This window comes from Castor canadensis, chromosome 4 (genome assembly GCF_047511655.1).
Source record: "Castor canadensis chromosome 4, mCasCan1.hap1v2, whole genome shotgun sequence".
In the NCBI taxonomy this organism is placed as follows: domain Eukaryota; kingdom Metazoa; phylum Chordata; class Mammalia; order Rodentia; family Castoridae; genus Castor; species Castor canadensis.
The window spans coordinates 2,879,367-2,901,633 of NC_133389.1; the positions used below are offsets into that span (position 1 = coordinate 2,879,367).

The window sequence follows — 22,267 nt, forward strand, 5'->3', positions numbered from 1 at the left end:
CCTGTTCTTGTGATATTTCCCGGAACGTGCTCCAACATGTCGTCATTGGTTGTAGCAACTCTGTATACTCTTGACCCTAAGTAGGAAAAGACAGAGTAAAAAGCCATCCAGTTTGACCAGCCCTGGGGCTCACTGAAGAGCAAAACGGGGCTCTTTATGTCGGCCATTTTGTCACTGGCTGGAAGCTGACGGTGCCCGCTACCCTGAGTGAGGGCCTGTCACTTCAGGGTCATGTGGGTCGGGGTCTGAGAGTTGCATGGCCCCAGCATATGTCCTGATGCTGTTCTGATTTGGGGTCCAGGCACAGTCTCACGTCCAAGTGGGCTTGTTCCAGGTGTTAGAAATTGCAGAGCCCACAGTGTGGGAATGGGAAATGGGCCTGGGGCTGTGAGGGATGTGCTGTGGCCCTTGACCCTGTATGTTGTCCTCTGTAAATGGAGGTCAGGCCCATAGGGACACAGGGGTCACCTGCCACACAGCACAGCCAGAAGCCCGTTCTCCCCCAAGTGCATGGTGTCTTACTTAGGTGCTAACAATGAGGTGGTCAAGTTCAGTTTCTGGGAGCCTGGGGGTCCTTCCCCCTTCTGCATGTCCTTGACACACAGGTGGCCAGTGTGACCCACACGGAAGCTCTGTGTGGTGTCTCTGGGCTGGCTTCCCATTTGCTAGTGAGCTCATTCCTCAGCTTACATAGAGATGAGGCTGGATTTGACGTGGCTGCTTTGCGTGGGAACATGAAACTCACCTGCGTGATGCCAGGAAGGCTACCTGCATAGCAGACCCCTGCTCGCTTTCCTTGGCCATCAGCTCCGTCCTTCTCCTGGCTGCTGACCCTGCAGTCTGGAACTGGTGTGCCTTGTGGGAAGTTGACCACTGCCCTCATCTTCGTCTTTGTGGGACTGCAGCTGCCCCTTGGATCACCCCGAGTTGTAACAGAAGCCACTGCTCTCCAAGAAAAATACCTGGTAGGTTCCAGGCTCTGCGCAGGGGAGGGATGCAGCTGTTTGCAGGTTGGTGCCGAGAGGCATGGCTGATGGCGCATTTCAGACAGACCAGTGTTAGTGCGGGAATTTGTTCTGAGTGAGTGTGGATGGATCCCTGGCAGTGTGGCATCGTGGGCTGTGCTAGCAGAGCTAGTGCACTGTGTTGAGCTTAGTGGTCACCTTACGTGGGGATCCACTAGGCTGGAGAGGACGCCTGTGGAGGCTGGAGGGGAAGGACCACTGTGCTCAGAGGCATCAGGACACTGAGGAAGAGCAGAATGGTGGTGAGGATGGTGATGCCACCATGCTGTCCCAGGCTCAAGGCCAGAACCCCTCCCAAGGTGAGGGAGAGAGGTGACCCTCATGGCAGGAGCCATCTCAGCACCACAGAGGGGCCAGAGGCGGCCTGTGTGTGGCAGGGTTGCAGGCTAGCACCGTCACAGAGTCTGAGTGGGCTCCCAGACTCTGTGACCAGTTGGAACTGGACCCTTGTGTTCCTCTGTGTGTGCCACACTTCAGAGCGATTGGTTTGTAGGTTGCAGGATCCCTGCATGTGCATGCTTGTGATACACACTTGTGTGTGTGTCCACACGCTCATGCTGACACTGTGCTCAGTGACACCCTCGCTTCTTCATTCTCACCCCATCCCGCCTGGTCACACCAGTCATCTGCTCATGCTCACACAAGCCTACTCCCGCACACAGCCATGCGATCTCTGCCCCAGTGGCTTGTCGGGTCCTGGAGTCTCTGTCCCTTGCAGCCCTGGGACTTCCCCCTCCCCCAGGTTCTCTTAGGGGACAGGGCTGTGTGCATGGCCTTGGGACAGGACCTCCTGAGTCAGGAAACAGTTGGGCGGTGGCCTCACTGAAACGTGACTTCTCTTGGCTCCACTTTTTAAAGACTCGTGCAGTTAGGGAGTTTCCCTTAAGGAGGTTTGAGAACTAGTTGGGGAAGGCCACCCTCCTGAGGAGAGTAGCTGGGTGTGTATGTCTAACAGAGGCTTTGGTTTAAGGAGGAGAGAAAACTTATTTACAAATCCTGCAGCTCCTTGTCGAGAACCTTCCAGGAAGGAGGTCCTCACACTACAAGGAATGTGTGTGCACCTTCTTTCTGTGCTTTGTGTGTCATAAGACACTTGCCTGAAAAGAAGCGTCCCTTTGTCTACTGTGTGCTGTCATGCCAGCAGGCTGCTTACCCTCTCCCTGTCAGCTTAGTCCAGGTGACAAAATCGAGGCTTTCCTGTCTGTGGCATTCCCAGTTCTCTGTTGCAGACAGAGCAGGCAGCACTGTGTGAGTCACCACGCCCCATGAGTGCGGCAGAGTGGATTTTGAAGCACAAAGCACACTCAGGGTAAACATGGAACAGGAATAGAAGCCAGTAGCACAGTAAGTGTGTGTGAACAGGTTCAAGTCCGATTTGCAGCACGTGTAGGACTGGTGGCACAGAGCCCACACTGACTCAGTGAGTTGGATCTTGGCTGCATTATTGCTTGCGTACATGTGCAGTGGCTCTGTGGCAGGCTGGTCCTTGGTTCTGTGGTGTCCCAGTAAGAAGGCGCCACTCCCCCACTACCCGCAGGAGACCTGGCTGCGTAGAGCAACCTATGCTGTATGCATTGGTGGCACCCTGTTACGGATGGGACCTGCCTGTCCTCCTGGAGGGAGGACAACCCCTGACTGTTCTCAGACTGGGTGCACAGTCTCAGGTGGGGTAGGTGGGTGAAGGCGGCCCTTCCCTTGTTTCTGTGTGGTCGATACTCAAGCTGGAGACAGACATTGGGGGCTCTTTTTAGCTTTTGGTCCTTGTTGGCTGGGTGGGTGAGCCACACACCATCTTGTTTGGCTTTTCTGCCAAGGTCCATGCACCCCATGTGTGTAGCTGGGTACTGTTTCCATGAGACAGAGCCCAGTGGGTGTGTACTGCACAGGCGTGCTGAGCGCTCAGGGTGGGAGGGTCTACCGTGTCACCAGCTGGGCGTGTGCCCGTTGTTTTCATCAACACTCACATGCAAGTAATCTTCTTGAACCATGCAGAAGAGTAGTCTCTGGGAACCAGTGCAGGCCTCCTAGGCCCCTCTTCCCCAGGGGCTTCACCATCCTTTACTGTGCTGAGCGTGACAGAGTCCCCACCCTCAAGGTCCCTACCTTACCCGGTGCGTCCTTTTCCGGCCACCATCTGTATCCTAGCATCACTAGGCACATCTCACAACGTTTGCTTTGGGCAAATCAGAGAAGAGGAATCCTGACGGTGTGCCCTCCTGTGTGTGCTGGGGTGTTGACTGTAAAGAGAGAGAGGAACATACACGGCAATGTCCATGGGATACTTGGGTTATGAAATTGCACACGTGACAGTTGTGACCTTAAGTTTAAATCGTGACCTTTCTTGACAAAGAGTCTGCACACACATAGTCACTCCAAAAGTGACAGAGTCTCTGGGTGGTGTTGCTGTCTGCGTATGGCTTGACACAGGACAATTGATTGTTACAAGGTGTCACACTGTCTAGTCCCCCCTGGGGGAGGGATCGAAAACCCTCCTCTCCAGGGACCCAGGGGCCCTTGGCTAAGTACTTTGAAATTCAAAAATACACCTTGCTGCATTTTATATTTTACCAAAAGCTGTGGCTGTGTCAGGGGCTTTGGCTCACAAGAGCACTCCCTCCCCCCTTTCTGCAAGATCGCCTACAAGGACTTCCCGTGCAACCTCGTCTAATTCCACAGCGAGTGAGATTCAGTGCGGGGATCTCCATCCAGCCGCTTCCAGAGGTGTGAGCGGGCGATGGCTCGGTCACGTTACAGTGTTCTTGGCGGCAGTGGAGCTGGAGGACTTAAGTGGGGTGTGGTAGACGGACGGTATATAGTAAGGCGTTTGGGGAAGATTTGGCCTTTTGTGATTTGGATCTTTTGAAATATTGATCACCGTTTGTTCACTAGCAGGCAGAATCTTAACACCAGGCCTGATGTGCCATCCTACCAAGATAGGCTCGGTACTTTTTGGAGCAAAGGTGTAAACAGTTACTTCCATCTCAGTGAAGTTGATTATGGAGGTGTTTACTTCCCTCGTGAGCTCTTCATGAAGGATTTTTGGGGTCTGACTTGTGTGCTGAGCGGCTGTACCTCGGAGGGTAATGTTTAACAGGAGGCTCTCTGGCTTGCCGTTCACACCCCTTCTCTCTCTTGTTGGACGGGTCGTCCTTTCATTACACGCCGGCCGGAGTGACTTGTAGGTTCTTTCACAAAAAGCAGAGGAAAGAGATAACGTCTGGTGGCGTTAGTTGGTTCTTCTCTGGAGAGAGAGAGCAGTTATTTTTAGGTACAGTGTTTGTGTTGGTTTGCATGCTATAAAATAGTTTATTTGCAGAGTCAAATTTCAGTTAAAGTATATTTTATAATCAGCTAATACAAATTTCAAGAAAGCCTGTGCTACCCATTGGGAAGCACTTCACAGTTTCTGCCTGATTGTTTTGTTTTCACTGCTGTAAGTTTCTAAGAATTTGAAAAGTGTTTACGTTAGACACCAGGTTGGCAGTGGTTTCTGCCCTGAGTTCAGGCTCTATGGGAACCCCCCACCCTGAGCTTTTAAATGGGGCTGCCATTCAGTTTATCAAGGGATCTCTGGTTTTCCACACTTTGTTTTAAATAGAAATGTCCTAGTCTCCATTTTTTCTGGTGTCCCCCAAGTTTTCAGTTTGCAACCGTGGTCAGAGGAGTGGACATTTAAAGCTGGTGCTTCTGGCCGTGGGTCAGGAACAGAACAGCCAGGGCTCTGGTCAGCCTCTGCAGCGTTTTGGATCAGAGTCTCAGGGACCGCAGGGCTCCATCCCCATCCCCACTGCCTAGTTTGGGCGTGGGGTTCTGAGTGTGAAATGGAGCTGCTCATGGGACTGTTGACGGGATCCTTAGCTGTGCTCCACGCTGCTGCTTCGGGGGAGGGAGACACCTCTCAATCCAGGGCCAGCTCCTTGTGGCCAAGGACGGGGGAGAACAGCATATTCACAGATCTCAGAGGGCTGTGGACGGGCCTGGGTTCCTGCTGTCCTAACAGTGTGTCAGCTTTGTGGCATCGACTTTCCTGCAGACACAGAGGGAGAGTCGGGTGTAAGTAACTTGGAAAGACTTGGGAAATAGTAAATAATGAATGACAAGCCACAGGGATGCATTAATTTTGGAGATCAGGGAGAGAGAGGTACCAGAGGCTTCTCCTCTGTGGTGTGGAAACTCCGCCCACCTCATTTTCCCACCACCTCCACTTCATTACAGTCCCAGAACCCCTTGGACTCTCTGAGGATGTGTCATTAATAACCGGTGAAAGAAAATGTCCACGTCCTCGCTCCCTTGTTCCTTGGGCTTTCCTGGATGTTGCCGGGAGTTACACTGTGTTCTCAGCTGCTTGGCCTCTGGTCATGTTTGATGACTACCAAATCATTATATTTTAGTGCAAGGACAGTCGGCAGCTTGCAGGTGAATGCTGGGCTTGTTGTGGGGGGGGGGTGTTAACGTGTGGCTCCGTGGTCCCAGCCATTAGCAAATCTTGTCTCTCTTGACTTGTATCTGAAAGATGGAGTCTCTCTCTTCCTGAACCAGCAATTTATTTTGACAGCTCTTGGTAAACAACTACATAAAAGGTAACCTACTTGCAGAAGAGTAACATTTAGGTCAGAAATGCATCTTGGCTATAAATAGACACTGAGTCAAAGCCCCCGGCTGAGGCAGAGAATGGAAGCAAGTCTGGAGAGGTAGCTGGCCAGTTTGAGCCTTGTGGTGAAGTGGACCTGGGGACTTCGTGTCCACACTTGCTCTGATATTTGGGGGGTGCTGAGTCATTTAAAGGAAGCCTTTAAGACACGGGGTTCTGTCTTCTTCACCTCACTTTCTAACAAAGCACACACCAGGCTAACCTTCAAAACGAGGGCTTTCGCCGAAATACCCACGCGTGTGGGTCCCAGGCGGCTTCCACACAGGATTCATCCAGGGCGTTTGCTGGCCTGGCCTGGAAGAGTGGGGTCTGTGTCCTCGTCTCGAGTGGGAGTGAGGGCGGAGGTGGGTGACTGGCTGCCTGTTACTCACGTCTTCCTAGGAGAGTGCAAACAAGGCGCGTCCATAACGGACTGGTGATTGCTGGGAGGGCTGCGGCTGCCCCCAGCCTCGGGCCTGTGCACTCCTGCCACTGAATGTCCACTTCATGGAGCGCTCGGGCCTGGTCTGGGCACTCTAAGCCGCGATTGTTCGTCGGGTGCAGAGCGGTTTGTGGGGAGAGGAACTCTTCATTGTTGTCAGGGATTTCCCCCCATTTGGGCAGAGAATAGGCTTTCTGTCTCAGCAGTAAGATAAGCCTGTCCTCGATGTTAATGGTGCGTTCTGATTCATGGCCCATAATTCTTCAGTGTGACTTCAGAGCTGTTTCATTGTCTCCAGGAGAACAAGCTCCCACAGTGTCCTGCGGCAGGCCGCAGCCACCCAGCGTGGCGTGGGGAGTGCTGGGCCCACCCACGGCGGGCAGATCCCCCCCAGTGACCGGCCCGTGTCGTCCTTCAGAAACGCCTTGTACTTTGGAGCCACACATAAACTCCTCTGCCCACAGCCCTGCAGATATCTCAAGCATTCTGTGTTGAGCTTGCTTTTAAAATTAAGTTTTTGATGGGACATTTCCCTGCCTCACTGTGCCTTCAAATCCCCCTGCATCCTATTCTCAGGGTCCCTGTGTTCTTGGGTGTGGGCGTGTGGCCACAGCCATGGCCCCGTAGCGCTGGTGCCCCCACACTGTGCATACAGTCCACCTTCTCCCTGGAGGGAGACCGGAGAGAAGACATTAAGGGACATCCCTTGAGGAGGCCAGACCTGTTCAGAATTGGGATAGGGTTGACCAGTGAACAGAGGAAAAATCCCCAGGTAGCTAGAACCTGAGAGTCCTGGATTCACCTCTGCCCACTTGCCAGCCCTGGGGAACTGACCTGGGGGGCCTGACCTGACTTGGGAAGGGTCCCAGGCTCCTCTCTAGCAGCCTCTTTATTCCTCCTCTGACCCTCCTGCTGCAGGCCTTTTGCATAAACTTGAATGGGTTGTTTTGGAAATTCCTGTGCACCTTAGAGGAGCCTCGATCCCTTTTCAGGGCAGAGTTCTGTCACATAGAAGGTTTGCCAGCCTTAGGGAAAGCAGCAGAACCACTCAGCTTCTGTTCTGTATTGGCTCAGCTGCAGTAGAAAATGGTAAGATTTGCTGTTGACATACATACCCTGTAGAAACATGTATAAAATACCACAGTGATGTCTGTAACCGGTCAGAAAATCACTGTTTTTATGGAAGATACCTCAGCAGCATGACGGAGCTTCTGTTTTGTGGAGTGATGGAGAGGACAGACATGAAGGCTGAGGTAAGCCCAGGTTCCTTGATTTTGGCTGGCGGCCTTACTTGCAGGTCTTGACAGAGCTGTGCTGGCCTGGGTCCTCCCCGTCTCTGGGTGGGCCTCTGCTCTGAATCCAGAGAACAAGTTTCTATTATTCAGATGATGCTTTGGCTTTCTTTTGAAAACTAGAATAAAGGAAAGGTAATTTCCCAAACTGCATTCCTAACAGCCCTGAGCTCGATTGGGCCTGGAGAGGGGTGGGGGAGGCCCCAGAATAGCTGTGTTGTCCCTGGCATTTCTTCTGGGAGTGGCAAGTGTACTTTCTAGAATGTCTTTTGTGCAAAACTTTCCAAATCCACAAAAAGGGGAAGAGAAACAAGCAAACATACTATCCAGAGGCAGGGATTTTAGCATTTTCTTAAATTGCCTCCCCCCACCCCGTTTGTCACCTGCTTCTAAATATTTCATCACACACCTTCAAATAATAGGAATCTTCTGCCGTATTCCCAATTTAAGGAGTAGCCACGTTTCTCAGATACCGTCTGATATCCCCCGTGCTGGAGTTAGTTTCTGTGAAGTTTTCCGGCGCTCACCTGTGTTTGAGTGGGTCCATTATGGATGACCACAGCCATCTGGTGAAATAACTTTCAGCCGTGTGAAGTACCTTGTGGTACAGCCTGGCAGGGTCCAGGAAATGCAGAACTATTGGGCTGTTTCTAACTGGCTTCCTAAGCTGCTATTACTTTGTCCCTTTGAATTTACTAAATCAGATCTTGTCATTGCCAGTGGCTAGGTGTCTTTGACTACTCTGCTGACATCTTGTTCATTTATTCAGCAGTTACTTCTTAATAATCTCTAGATTACTTCTTCATAATCTCTGTGATACATTGACCATTTACCGAGTGTTGTACACTTCACCTTGCACGCATTGAAAGCCTCACGTAAGAATTACAATGTAGGTGTCATTACTTTGCTACATTTTGAGGATGAAGAAATGGACTTGGGGAAGAGAGTGGCCAAGATTTGCTTAGGGTCACCAGCTGGTAAATAGCAGAACTGGGTTTTGATCTGGGTTGTCTGATAGCTTGTCACAACCCGTTTCGGCCACCAGGTGGCAGAAGTGGGTCAGGAAGGCCATCCATCCTGCAAAGGTGTTAGGAAGGGATTAGTGTGGCCCTGGGAGGTATGGGGCAGGGCGCAAGCTGTAGACTGGAGTCTCAGAGACAAGCCAAGGCGTTTGGGCTCATCTGCAGGATGAGAGAGAGACCTGTGAGGGACTGGAAGTCTCTGTCATGGCAGCAGCTGTGTGCTTTGACCAGGAACAGGTGGATCCAGGAGTGCTCTGGGAGGTGGGCTGCAGGATGTGGATTGTCACTCCTGTTGACCATGTGGAAACCTGAGGAAGACTTGGTGTTCTCCAACACAGGTGTCTGGTGCTATCCTGGAGTTTAGAGTCCAGCCACACTGGTTTGACTTCCAGACACAGCTCCTTGGCCTCCCAGCCAGTCCTTGCAAACATGGTGCATCACCTTCTCTTGGCCTTCCAGAAGTCTCTCCTGTCCTGGTGCACGTTGTCATTTTACAGTTGTGACCTGACCTGGGAGTGCTATTAAGGCAAGCACGCCACAGTCATCTCTGATTCTCTGGCTCCTGGCGTTGAGTGTGCTCAGGCTTGAAACCTTGTTCACGTCCTGTGTGTGCACACTGTGGGGCCTTGGGGCCGCTGAGGAAGACTCAGTCTCCCATGTTTGTCTCACAAATGTCCTTTGGCCAGGTTACGGTGCTTTTCTTCCTGGCTCTGCGTGTAAGAGTCCAGCTTTGTCTAGTGCTGGTAACTGGGCTCACATTGAGCACCAGGAGGGATGTGGTGCCAGGGTCCTTGTGTCATATGGAGTCTATTGATTGGAACATTTGCCTCCATGCTAACTTTATCTCAAATCTGGTGAATGTTAGGAGTCTGGGAGGTCACTTAAGCTACTTGCACCATGTAGGTGACAAAAGAGGGAAGAGGAGGAAGAAAGTGTCTCTGAGCTGTGGCAGCCTGGCATATGGATGTCTGTGGGAGTTCCTTGTAAAGTGAACATGTTTTCATTTTGTCCTTGCTCCTCCCCTCCCCGATCCATCAGCGTGCAGTCTTTTTTGGTGGTACAGGGATTTGAACTCAGGCCCTTGAGCTTGCTAGGCAGGTGCTCTACTACTATGAGCTATACCCCCAGTCCACACTGCGCATTCTTACGTAACAATGACACGCTTAAAAGGTCAGTTTGAGAAGACTCAACTTAGAATGTAACACATGTACATGGAAGCCGTGCCAGGAATCTCCCTGTAGTTATCTCAACTAGCAAAAACGCTTTGTCCTCATTATTGTTATGTCTCCTCTTCAACGAAATTGGAGAAGAGGACAGAACAGGTTCTGCCTGGAAGCAAGGGAGTGGGGGAGATAGGGAGGGGCGAGGGGTAGGAGGGACAGGTGACCCAAACATTGTACATATGAATAAACGGAAAAAAAAATCAGCTTACAGTATAAAAAAAAAGACATGCTTTCCTTAATAAACATTTTTCCTTTCCCTGTATTTTTTTACAAACGTGACCAAATTATTTTTCAAAACGAAATCTATTATTTTGAAAACCATACAAGGCATTTTCAGAAACAGCTTCACACTGTCATTGGATCTGGAGAGAGAGTGAGAGACCATTGGAAACGTTTAAAACCCCACTGTGCAAGTGATCTTCACACACAGGCTCTCCTGGCAAGTTCTCAGCTCAGCCCTGAAAAAAGTGCGTAGTGTTTCTCACAAAAAGCTGTAACTCATTGCGGACACGCCATGCATTCCTCATGGGCTCGGCGATCTGTGTACACAGGCTCCTGTGTGTGTCTTCATGTGTGTCTTCAAAAACATGGCCACCCTCCACACGCCCCACGCTGGCTGTGTGGCTGTGGCCGCCTCCTCTGTCACCCTGGTTAGGGTCGCAGGCAAGCGTGTGCTGTGTTTGAGAAAGTAAAACCTGGGCAACAGGGTGACAGTCACATACTTTGTCACAGGGGGCTATGCATGTGTGAGCCAGGGGCCAGAATGGGCTAGGGAAACCACTGGAGACTCCTGTGTGCCCGCTGAGGCTGGTGCCCGTGACGAACATCCCCCTGATGGCACCAGTGGGTGGCCACCACTGCTGTGTCTTTGAGCTGTACGTTCTGAGGATGGCATGGTTCTGGTGCCGTCCTTGTCTTAGTTCGCAAAATTTGCCTGCTGCTGAAAGAACAGTGACAAAGGTCTGTCTGCCTGGCCCGAGTGACCCCACGAGGGTCGCTTGCAGGAGTTAAGTTTTGACTGTTTCTTGGTCCCCATGGGTATCAGCAGGGAGCACTTGATGGCCTCTGTGGCACCCAGGTCCCTGACCAGATCCTGTTAAGATAGCGGTGTTGGGTGTGGACTGCCATGACCCCTGTAGCATTCTTTCCATTTTTACATTTCTGTGTTTTCCCTCCAGCATCCTTAAGTCTTTTAATGGGACAGCCTGTGCTGTTCTCACAGGAATTTACTGCCACTGCTTTTGAAAGACAGGGTGGCTGAGAAGTGCAAGCATCCAGGCCTACTCCAAGCACTTTCCTGTCCCTCGCAGGCCCTGCTGGCTTTGGGCAGAGTTTTAAGCTAGTCTTGGCGGGGGACTCAGTGAAGTGTAGAAACTGTTAAATGGTCTCTGGGCAGGTGAGGGCCAGTGTGGGATCAGGTCAGGTCGTCAGGGAATCAGACTGTTTGAAGGACACTTGAAAAAGGCGTCAAGCTATATTTCACGGAGACATCTTGGGTGCAAAGAGGGCCCCATGAAGCCCTTTCTGGAAGGCCTTGCAGTGTGTGCGTCCTACAGCCCAGTGGAGGGTGTGGCCCCATGCTCCGGAGCCCGAGCTCCGTGGGAGAGGCCCGTGTCGTTTCCTGACCTCTGTGGCTAGTGCTCTGGCCTGAGGGACCTGCAGGCCAGGAAGCTGTCCGGCATCGGGAGAGACGGGTGCGGTGGGCAGGGCCTTACCGTCGTTGGCATTGCCAGGAGGGCTTTAGAAGAGGGGCGTGCGGGGTCCTGGGCATGCCCTTGCTTATGTCCTTTCCCACTCGGGCGGCCACCTGACGGGCAAGGCCACCTGATGAAGGACATGGCCCATTGTGCTGTGCTGGCGGGGAGGTGGGGTCTCCATGTCACACCCCAGCTGCGGGAGGCAGAGACATAGCTCAGAGTTCACCTGTCTGTCTTCACTCGAGTTCACTTGCACTTCCACGTGTACCCGAGAGCCACCACTCTGGCCTCCGCCTGATCAGGGCTCTTACTCTGCTTGAATTGCAGAAGTGTGTGACATTTACGTCCACTGTGGCCATGTGTTAGCTGCACAGGGAGTCGTGACATTACTTCAGACTCACCAGTGTCCAGGATTTAGATTTTTTTTCATAAACATTTCTATATGGTTCTTTAAACTTGAAAGATTTTTATAATACTATATTTGATCATTGATACGTTTAATTAATACTTTATGCAAATCATTTGTTTTATTAAATCATTATGAATAATTACACAGACATCCAAAACTTGAGCCAAGACCAAAAAAGTTTGGCCAAATAATTTAAATTTGCTTAGCATAAACTGTTACTAAGACAGGGTCTTGGTTACCTGTTATTTATCCAATTTGAGGAGAAGTTTGTATTTCTGCTTTTCTCTTCTGGCTCAGTGCGCTGGGCAGTGTGCATCTGTGGAGTCACCAGGAAGGCACTGCCTCTTGGGGAGTTTGCTGCTTAGCCTGCAAGGGTTTCCTTCCCTTCCTTGGAAACTGGTAGGAGGGGCTTCCCACAGGGGCGTTTTAAAGCCTGTAACTGTCTACTGACAGACTCCCACTGGTGCTGTGTTTGTGGCCATGCTGTGCCCAGAATCCCCAGTCCCTGGAAGGGTGCTGGGGGATGCTTCTGTCACAGCTGCAGACGCACACCCCTGCTTGATTGTCAGGGCTCTGCTCCGCACCCGTCTCAGTGAGAAGGTCCAGGATGGATCACCCACAGCAAGCGGGGAGTTGCCACCCGAGGCTCTGGGAAGAGACCCTCCATCTTTGAATAGAAGACAGGTGTGAAACACTGATGACTCAAACCTGGCACACGCAGCAGATCTTCATGTTCTGGCCTCTTTTAAATTCAACTTGAGGCTGTATGAGGTGCATCCCCAGTTTTGCTTGCTCTGCACTGGACCCGGGCCACCTGGGACAGGCTGGCCTTTGGCTGTCACCAGAAGGAGGGACTCAGGGATGGACCTGCTTTCTCTCTGGTGGGCCGTGGGCATGAAGGCGGAGTGATCATCCAATGTGACAATGTGTGCAGTACCCAGGGCTCAGGCATCACCTCTGGGGACAGTGCCAGTCTGCCTAAGTAGGTGGGTGGGCCCTGTGGGAGCCTGACCCGCTGAGGACGAGACTGCACAGCCTTGTGGGGGGGCGGGAGCAACTCTGAACTGGGAAGAGAACTTGGTCCTGCGGTGGAGCCTGGCTCTTTCCTTTGGGGACATGTGGATTGGGGGTCCTGGAAAGGAACAGCATGATGGGCAGGCCAGAGAGGCGTGGTGACGTGGTCTGCATCCGAGCTCATGGTCAGTACTAGTACATGTGGCCCCAGCAGGGTGGCTGCCACCTTGGGTCCCTGAAGCCCCTTCCACAGGAGCTCGGGTCATTTCTGCACCCCGTTCTCATTCCTTTACTCAGTCACCTGGCTCCTGAATATCTTAACAGGTGATATGGTCAGTAACCTGCTGTGCACAGCCATCAGTGCCTCTTCAGCTCACCGTGCATGACTCAGGGCCTGGCCACCGCCGTTGTCCTCCCTCGCTGTGTCCCTCATGTCCCACACATCTTCCTTGAGGGTGGCCTGTGTTTCTCTGTGCTCCTGCAGACCTGTTCCTGTAGTATTCCCTTAAAGATCCTCTGTCTTTTTTGGGGGAAAAAATCATAATTGCTTATTTTAACTGATCAGTACAACTGATTGCCAGGAATTGGCTTAATGACTGATATTTCAGGAGGCACACAGTGTTCATCTGCTTAAATTTTTGTTGGAGTCCTTTTCTTCCTGTCTCTTTTTTTAGTACTGAGATTTGAACTCAGGGCCTCACACTTGCTAGGCAGACTCTCTACCATTTGAGCCACTCCGCAAGCTCTTTCTTAATATTGGATATTTTTGAGATAGGGTCTTGTGAACTATTTGCCTGCGCTGGCCTCGAACTATGATCCTCTTGATCTTTGCCTTCTGAGTAGTGAGGATTACAGACGTGAGCTGCTGGCGCCCGGCCATTTTTCTTGAGTTTGGATTGGACCGATAACTAGTGCGGTGGAGTGTGCTGGATGACGTCACTGTGCTGTCGTTTACACGGGATGCTGTGCTCATGCGTTTCCTTCTCTGTTCCAGGTGCTTGCTGCCGTCTGTCATGCTCTACTAGACTATGCACTTGCTCATCTCAGGCACATCTCTCGTCTCCGGGCTGTAGAAGTCCCCCTGAGGATGGAGAGATAAGACGTCCCCTGCTCAGGCCCGTGAGACAGACAGCTGTGCTGCCAGTGCCCTGATGGATCGCCACAGAGAGGCCGAGATGGAGCTGAGGAGAGGGCCCAGTCCACCCCGGGCTGGCAGGAGCCACGAGGTGGACGGGGACAAGACTGCGTGTCACAGCTGCTGCATCTGTGGCAAGAGCTTCCCCTTCCAGAGCTCCCTGTCACAGCACATGCGCAAGCACACGGGGGAGAAGCCCTACAAGTGTCCCTACTGTGACCACAGGGCTTCCCAGAAGGGCAACCTCAAGATTCACATCCGGAGCCACCGCACGGGGACTTTGATCCAGGGGCAGGAGGCGGAGGCGGGCGAGGCGCAGCTGGGGGAGCTGGGTGTGTCCGAGGGCCTGGACGGGTGCGCCAGCCCCACGAAGAGCACGTCGGCCTGCAACCGCGTGCTGAACGGGGCGGCGCCCGTGGACAGCAGTAAGATCCTCCTGCGGAGCAGCCGCAAGGACAACGACGGCGAGGCCGAGGCCGGGGCCCAGTGCTCCTTCTGCAAGAGCCAGTTCGAGCGCAAGAAGGACCTGGACCTGCACGTGCAGCAGGCGCACAAGCCCTTCAAGTGCAGGCTGTGCAGCTTCGTGACCTTGCGGGAGGAGTCGCTGCTGAACCACATCGAGAGGGACCACATCACCGCCCAGGTGCCCAATGGCGGTGAGGCCTGCGTGGAGAACGGCAAGCCCGAGCTGAGCCCCGGGGAGTTTCCCTGCGAGGTGTGCGGCCAGGCCTTCAGCCAGACCTGGTTCCTGAAGGCGCACATGAAGAAGCACCGGGGCTCCTTCGACCATGGCTGCCACATCTGTGGCCGGAGGTTCAAAGAGCCGTGGTTCCTTAAGAACCACATGAAGGCGCACGGCCCCAAGACGGGGAGCAAGAACCGGCCCAAGAGCGAGCTGGATCCCATCGCCACCATCAACAACGTGGTCCAGGAGGAGGTCATCGTCGCCGGCCTGTCCCTCTATGAAGTCTGCACCAAGTGTGGGAACCTGTTTACAAACCTGGACAGCTTGAACGCCCACAACGCCATACACCACAAGGTCGAAGCCAGCCGGACACGAGCCCCGGCCGAGGAGGGGGCCGCAGAGGGCCCCCTGGACACCAAGCAGTTCTTCCTACAGTGCCTCAACCTGAGACCATCCGTGGCTGCTGACGTGTCTCCCGGTGGGCAGGCTGGACGGCGGGTGGCCGAGCTCGACCCTGTCAACAGCTACCAGGCCTGGCAGCTGGCCACCCGGGGCAAGGTGGCTGAGCCCGCTGAGTACCTCAAGTATGGGGCTTGGGACGAGGCACTGGCTGGGGACGTGGCCTTTGACAAGGATAGGCGCGAGTACATCCTGGTGAGCCAGGAGAAGCGCAAGCGCGAACAGGACGCGCCGGCCACACAGGCCCCACCCAGGAAGAGGGCCGGCATGCCTGGAGACCCCATCCTGGCCGGCCACCTCGACCCCCGGCCGGCTGCACGTCCTAGCCGTAGAGCTGCGGCCACTGCTGGTCACAGCAAGTCCTCTGAGTGCTTCGAGTGCGGCAAGATCTTCCGCACCTATCACCAGATGGTGCTGCACTCGCGTGTGCACCGCCGTGCGCGCCGAGACAGGGACGCCCATGGGGACAGGGCGGCATGTGCCCGCTGCGGCTCGCTCAGCGAGGGGGACTCGGCCTCCCAGCCCAGCAGCCCTGGCTCAGCCTGCGCCATCACTGACTCCCCGGGCTCGGGCCTGGCTGATGAGGCTGCGGATGACAGCAGTGAAGAGACTGTACCTGAACCTGCACCAGGTGAGTGGGTGGCCCCGGTGGAGCAGGTTCAAGTAGCCTGGGGTCAGGTGGCCCAGTGTCCTGGAGACTTGGCGCCCAGGCAGCCCGTGCCTGGCCTCCAGATATCCTGTACCTGGCCTGTGCTGGGTGGGGTGGGGTGGGGATGGGGGACACAGCTGCCTGTCAGCTCCACTGTTCCTCCTTTGTTATTTACCTGCATGCACTGTAGAATTTCACACCTTTGGCCTCTGGAGTCTGTGGTCTCTCTGTAACTTCAGAACAAGGACCCTCTGAGATGTGCCCCTCTTCCATTTCTGTCCCAGACCCAACTCTCACCATACAGTATGATGTATGCACACACACACACACACACACACACACACACACCAGGCGTGCACTTGCATGCAAATGCATGTAACACATAGACATACAACACACAAACGTGCACACGCGTACACCCAGGGTCACTGTGCATACACATCACCACACACGTGCATGTCGTCTGCAGTCACCCCAGACGTGTGCACACACACTTGCTCATGCACATACAAGCACACTTGTATATGTGTAGTTTCCACACTTGCACACACGTGCCTCCAGACACAGACACCTCAGACGTGAGCACCCACACGATTGTGCTCTTCTCTCTTTACACCAGACAGCTGGGCTGCAGGGTAGCTTAGAATCGGTGTACAGTTATAATTAATCTCCTCGGATTCAAACAACCCTGTGGGTTTTGAGACAGTTCATTAGAACAGATTACATTCCCAACAGCAGCCACATACGTATCTCAAGACACCTGGCTACCTTTGTTTTCATCATTGTCCTACTTTCTATAAATGCTAAACACTTCAGTATGTCCTTTGTTATTTTTGCTTGGGTAATTGTGAGTAGAAGGTTTGTTGGTGATGGGGTGTTCTCTCCTTGCATTCACTCCTGTGAGTGTTCCTTATATGTGAAAGCTGGAGAACAGAGAAATCAGAGCCTGTGGACAGAGCTGTCTGTATTGTGTCATGAGGAAGAGCACCCTTGTGCACGTCTTCAGGACGGCTGACATGGCTACCCTTTACTAAACGGTGTTTTGTATTAAACGCTGTTTGTATAATTCTGCACAGTACACCTAAGTTGTCTGGGGTCTGCTGTCCACAGATGCACGGAGACCACAGAAATGCAAACACAAAGGCGTTTCTGTAATCCCTGCTTGGCTTTTCAGAAGTTTAATTCTTGCTTCTCTTTTTACAACTGTGGATTTTGCCGGTTATGTTTGAATAATAATCTGCTTTGAGGAGTGCACGCTGGATAAAATAGTAGGCTAGCAATGAATTTTTTCCACTTTGAGGAGACATGCTGTTACCAGGTGGAAAAGCTGTCCAGCCTCCTCCCATCATCATGCTGGGGTCAAATGGTTCGTGGTGAGCTGACCCAGGGGTGTGTTTTGCATCCAGAGCTGGGAGGGCCAATGCATTTCCACCTGAAAGTGGAGTTTACTCTTCTTTTTCTCTTTCCCCTTGGGTTCATCAGATTTGGAGACCATCGTTCTTTCTTACAAACACTGCGTAATTTCTCTGTAAGTAACTTTTTGTGAAATTTATATAGACCTGCATGATTATATAATTATGTATGCATACCATATTTGAATTCAACAGAGAGTTGACCACAGAGAAAAATAGGAGACTGTGGTGTATTGAAAGGAGGGAGAAATCTATAGCAGAACAGCAGCATAAATTTTGAGGAGCTGGTAGGTCTCAGAAGTCCCTTTCCTTGTAGTGTCTTTCCTTCTCACAGTGCAGGCTTTGTGCACCTAGCAGCACTGTTTTGTGTCTAGCTTACACTTAAGTGACCGAGTCACGCTGCTCTTAGGGGAGCAGCCATGTCACATGGCCACACGATGTAACTACTCTAAGGCCACCCTGGTTTATAGGGTCTGGCTTGGGGCTCTGGAATGGCAGCTTTTGTAAAGAAACCTGGTCTTCAGCACGCTTTTCTCTGCCCTTTTCCTTAAATGCTCCCAGCTTTGCAGAACACTCACCTTTTGCTTCTAAAACAACCTTGCTCTTTAAACATGTAAGGTATTTTAAATTCTCATAGGACGTCCATAGGGTGCTGGTTACAATTTTCTGTTAGGACATGTTTGCAGAAATTGAGGGACGGCAGGGATGCTGCTTTCCTGAGAGTCCTGCCTGTGGTGGCAGAGTTGAAGTTAGAGCTCAGATCTGTGTGACATCCCAGTGAACTCCGTCTGTGCTGTACTTTTACCTGAGAAAACTTCTGGCATCCGGGAATTGAGGTGGTTCTTTGTGTTCTTGATCTTCTGGACGTCATTTCCCTTGGTTTACTAAGTGGGTGATCCAGCAGCAGTTTTTGGTGCTTATCTGTGGTTAAATGTCACCTTTGCTGATTTGCCATGAAGAATCGGTATGAACCCTAACCCCAGATCAGACTTGCACTTGTTCCTTGCTACTCCTTGACTTGAAATGGAAGGGGTCGTCTTTGTAGATTTTATCTGTAAGATGGAAATAGAAACAACTAATTGGTTCTTTTCACCATGAAACATGACATTCTGTGGAGTGAGCGACCTTGGTCACTGCCACAGAAGCGTTGTGAAGAGGTGCATCCTGGTGTCCCTTTGAGCCACCAGTTACCAATCAGCTGGAAGAAGCGACGGGGCAGCAGGAGGAGCAGCAGATGCTCTGCCCTGGCCGGGTGTAGCCAAGGGCCATTTCATGCACTTGGTTGGCCTGGGGAAGTGACAGTGTGTATACTTGGTGGCTCAGAGCCATGGCACCCATTGTCCTGAGGTGGTACTTGGTGGCAGAGCTGTCTGGACATGTTTCAGCTACCTCACCAATGTGTAGACACCTGCTGCCTCGGTTCTGTGGTGGGTCTTCTGTCTGAGCTGGAACACATTTGATGGCACCTGTACTTCTTCCAACTCTGACATTTGTTTAAGGCACAGAAACAATCCCACCGCCCTCTGCCCCACCCGGGGACGCTCTCTGTGCAGGCAGAGCTTGGTGGTGTTCAGGCATTACCACTGCCTGCTGTAAGCCTGTGCACAGTGGGATGGTCCTGTTCCTCTCTACTGTGTCCCCTTCAGCCTGCTCGCTGTCAGGCAGAATGGCCTCCCTGTTCCCAGCCTTCCCAGAAGTCTTTGCATTAAGGCCCGCCTCATCTGTCCCGTGTTGCATGTCACCAGTGTCATTGGAGGCAGACTCCATCCCCTTGGCCTTGATGTCCAGAAGCACAGTGATGAGCCTCCAGGAGTCAGCCTCCGTTTAAATGGATTCGGTTCTTCCGCCTTTACTGTGATCTTACTCAGTCGGGGAGGATTTTGCCCACAGTGGTCGAAAACACTCAGTGGTCATTTTTATTGGCTGTCTTCATCTTGTCATCGTGCGTGACATCAGCACAATGACTGATGACATGACAGGAGTGGCTCTAAAGTTAGGGAAAATTCACTTGGGTGTGCCCCCCATCTGGGGGCAGGGGCAGGTGCTCATGGCTGTGGAATCAGGACTCCAAGATGTCAGCTTTCCCACCCTGCACATCCTGTGCTGGGGCCTTTTGTTGCTGACCTGTGATTACCGAGGACCAGAGCAGCAAGTAGCCCAGGCGTGTCTGATTTTGGACAGTCCCTGTCAGACCTCAGGCAAGTTCAGGCAGGCTTGTTGGGAGGAGGCCGTTCAGTTGTGGGGTGTTTCCCAGCTCAGTAGACAGAGGCCCTGCCCGTGACCTGCCGAGATCAGAGGCTGTGGGAAGACCTGAGAGCCTCCCCTGAGCAAGCCCAGAGCCCAGAGCCGAGGGCTTCTGCTGGCAGGGCAGGCGTGAGCACAGGGGCGCAGTCCTGGTGGCTGCATGGCCTCCCGCCCAGGGCTGCTGGCCGCAGGAGTGAGCGGTGCTGTGCAGGCTCTCCACCTGCCTGCGCTGGAAGGAGTGCTCAGACTGTTCGCTTTGTCCCAGCCCTGGACTTGGGTGCTGCCCAGAACAGTGGCCCGTCCCGGTATCATCAGCCTGAACCCACTGAAGACTGGTGCCTGGGCACTGCCCTGAGCCACCTTTTGCCCACCTCCTCCTTCAAGGGTGGGAAGTCCTTATTGAAGCTTGGGTAGGCCGGGTCCTCCAGCTCTGAAAGCAGCCAGCAGCTCACTGGTTTCTTCCTTCGTGGTCTGTGTTTTCATGTGGATACATAAAATTATTTAGTAAGTTTGGACTTTGTTTTAAATGAGAAGTGTTTAAATTTTATTTGATAAGTATCTTGTGTGTTCATCTGTGGTACGAGTTCTTAAGTTTTCATATGTAAGTTTAATGGTTTTTTTTTTTTTTTTTGGTGTTTAGATAATTTCCTGTGTGCTGGGTCTGGTCTGAGACCAGTTTTCACGAGGGCTTCTTAGGATCTACTGTTTGCATGTGTAGCTTGCATAAGGTGTTGCATGTTAAAATGACGACAGTTTTAGAGCTATTATTTTACTAGAACTAAAAGACACGCGGGATGTTGATCTCTGGATTAAAGGTTAGAAAACTACTTGCCTTCCTGGAATTTTACCTGGTCTGTGACTGGCCAAGTTAGTACCGCCCGGGTGGAGGAGGTTCGTCTCCTGCTCTATTCACTGAGGAAGCCTTTGAGCTGAAGGAAGTGTTTTCAGAGAAGTGAGACTTCTGGGCTGAGAGCTGCTCCTGTGAAGATGTGCCAGACCTGGGTTGCTCCTGTTCTTTCTTTCAACTCCAGAGTAATCTTCCAACCTCGTGAATAAACTGCTTTCTAACTTTAATGTGCTTACTGTTTTCATTGACTCACCTACTTGGTTATTGAAATGTGTCCTGTGAAAGCGTAATTTGGGCCGATGAGTTTGCCATCCTGTAGAAGGTTATAAATTAAATGTCCAGCGTTTGATGACAAGGGAAGCTGCCTTTAGAATCATAAAATCAGGGTTTTGGGTTTTTTTTTTGTACATAGAGAAATCCAGCAATAGAAATGCCATCGGAAGAGTTCATTAATCAGACTGAACACTTGGAGAGCATTTTTGATGAAGTGATGGCAGGTTTGTAGTCTGACTTCTTGTTACCATATTTCTTTTGATTTAAAAGTAATCAGTCATCTTACTGTTTTTAAGCTACAGCATTCATAAGAGCGCTTTGTATGCTCTTACAAGATGGCAAGAGTGGTGTGGATTGAACACTCTGACTTTGAAAAGCGTTACTGGGCATTGCCTTTTTCGAACTGATGGCAGGGAGGTGAGGTCAAGTCGCACCCGGCCTTGCAGGCGTGCCCTGGGAAGGAAGTATCCCAAGAGTCAACGGGCAGATAAATGTGTCCCCTGAAGACGAGGTGTGAGGGAAGCAGTTGCAGGTACTGGCTGGGCTCTGAACAGAAGCGGCTTCTCCACCAGGACCCAAGCTTCCCGTGTCTTGAGTCCAGTCACAGAAGGGCGGGCGAGGTAGGAGCACGGAGGATGGCAGATGCAGACCTGTCTTGGTTGAATCTGAGAAGCGTCTGGCCTGCTTCAGGTTCCTGTGGTCTTCTAATACCAGTATTTTCCATCCAGAGCCAGCCATCTTGCTTTCCAAAGGTCTTTTTCTTTGGATGTAAAGGTCTGATGATTTGGGGCGGTTGCCATTGGTCTTTGGGGTGGTGTGCAGAGCTGCGAGCTCAGCGTGTGTTCCTGGAGTGAGGAACCGAAGCTGTTTTTTCTGTCACCCACACCCTTCACACCCACAGTGACCTTGGTGGTCCCCTTCCTAAGTCATGTTTACCTCTGTTCATGCCCTCCTTCCAACCCCCCCGTCAGAATGGACACTGAGCACCCTGGGGGCTGGGGACATTTCCTCAGTACATCTTGGGGCTGTGGCTCTCACAGTGTACTTGAGCTTGTCATCTTTTCTGTGCCCTGTGTCAGAGACACAATCCTAGAGTCACAGGGTCTCTAGGCCAGGAAGGCTCCCCAAGCATCCGCCATAGCAGCTGACCTGGCTCTTTCCTTGTCTGGGCAGCCTAAGGCTTACTGCCTGGATTCCGTCTGAATTTGCCACTTCTCAGCTTGTTCTGTGCTGGGGCAGGGTCTTCTGTGACAAGGCTGGGGTCCCCTTGCCCCTTCTTCTTGCCTTACGACAAGTGTGTCCCATCTCCCCCCCACTGCCTGTGCACACCGCCCTGCAGGTGAGAAGGAGGCGAGGCGGCCTGGGGCCTGGAGTCCACCCGTGCTCATCCGTCAGCCTGGTTGGGGACTGCTGTGGGGGCACACTGGGACCCTGGGACCCACCTTTCCAGGCTGGACCCACGCCAAGCACTGCTCCTGGCTGTAGAGTCCTGGCCAGTTTTTGGAAAATGTACAGGGCTTTCATGAATGTGTACCAAGTCCAGGCAACCAAAGCGATGTCCTCTGTCCACGTGCCTCACCGCCTCAAGAGCTTTACTCTGGGTCCCCTCGGGTCTCTGGAACACGCTTGCCCACCTCAGAAAGAGTGCGTGTGCCGGTCCTTTTCTGGGCTTGACCCTTAGGTCACGTGGGTGCCTCAGCTTCTCCCAGTCACCGTGTCTCTGGACACTTCGGTGCTGGCCGTCCCTGCCTTGCTCTTGGGCCTGTAACCCGGCCCCCCGCTTTACCCGCCCGCCCCGGGGCAGGTTCA

The 22,267-nt window shown here is 52.4% G+C and overlaps 1 protein-coding gene across 8 annotated transcripts in view; it reads left to right on the plus strand.

The window, feature by feature from the left end:
- The window catches only part of Znf516 (zinc finger protein 516), a 113,178-nt gene that overhangs the window by 32,197 nt on the left and 58,714 nt on the right, over positions 1–22,267 (plus strand). For all 8 annotated transcript variants that reach the window (XM_074069620.1, XM_074069617.1, XM_074069619.1 and 5 more), the window contains exon 2: positions 13,749–15,664. In XM_074069620.1, the coding sequence (XP_073925721.1) occupies positions 13,906–15,664 (1,759 nt within the window). In that variant the 5' untranslated portion in view covers positions 13,749–13,905. The remainder of the gene's footprint in view (positions 1–13,748; positions 15,665–22,267) is intronic.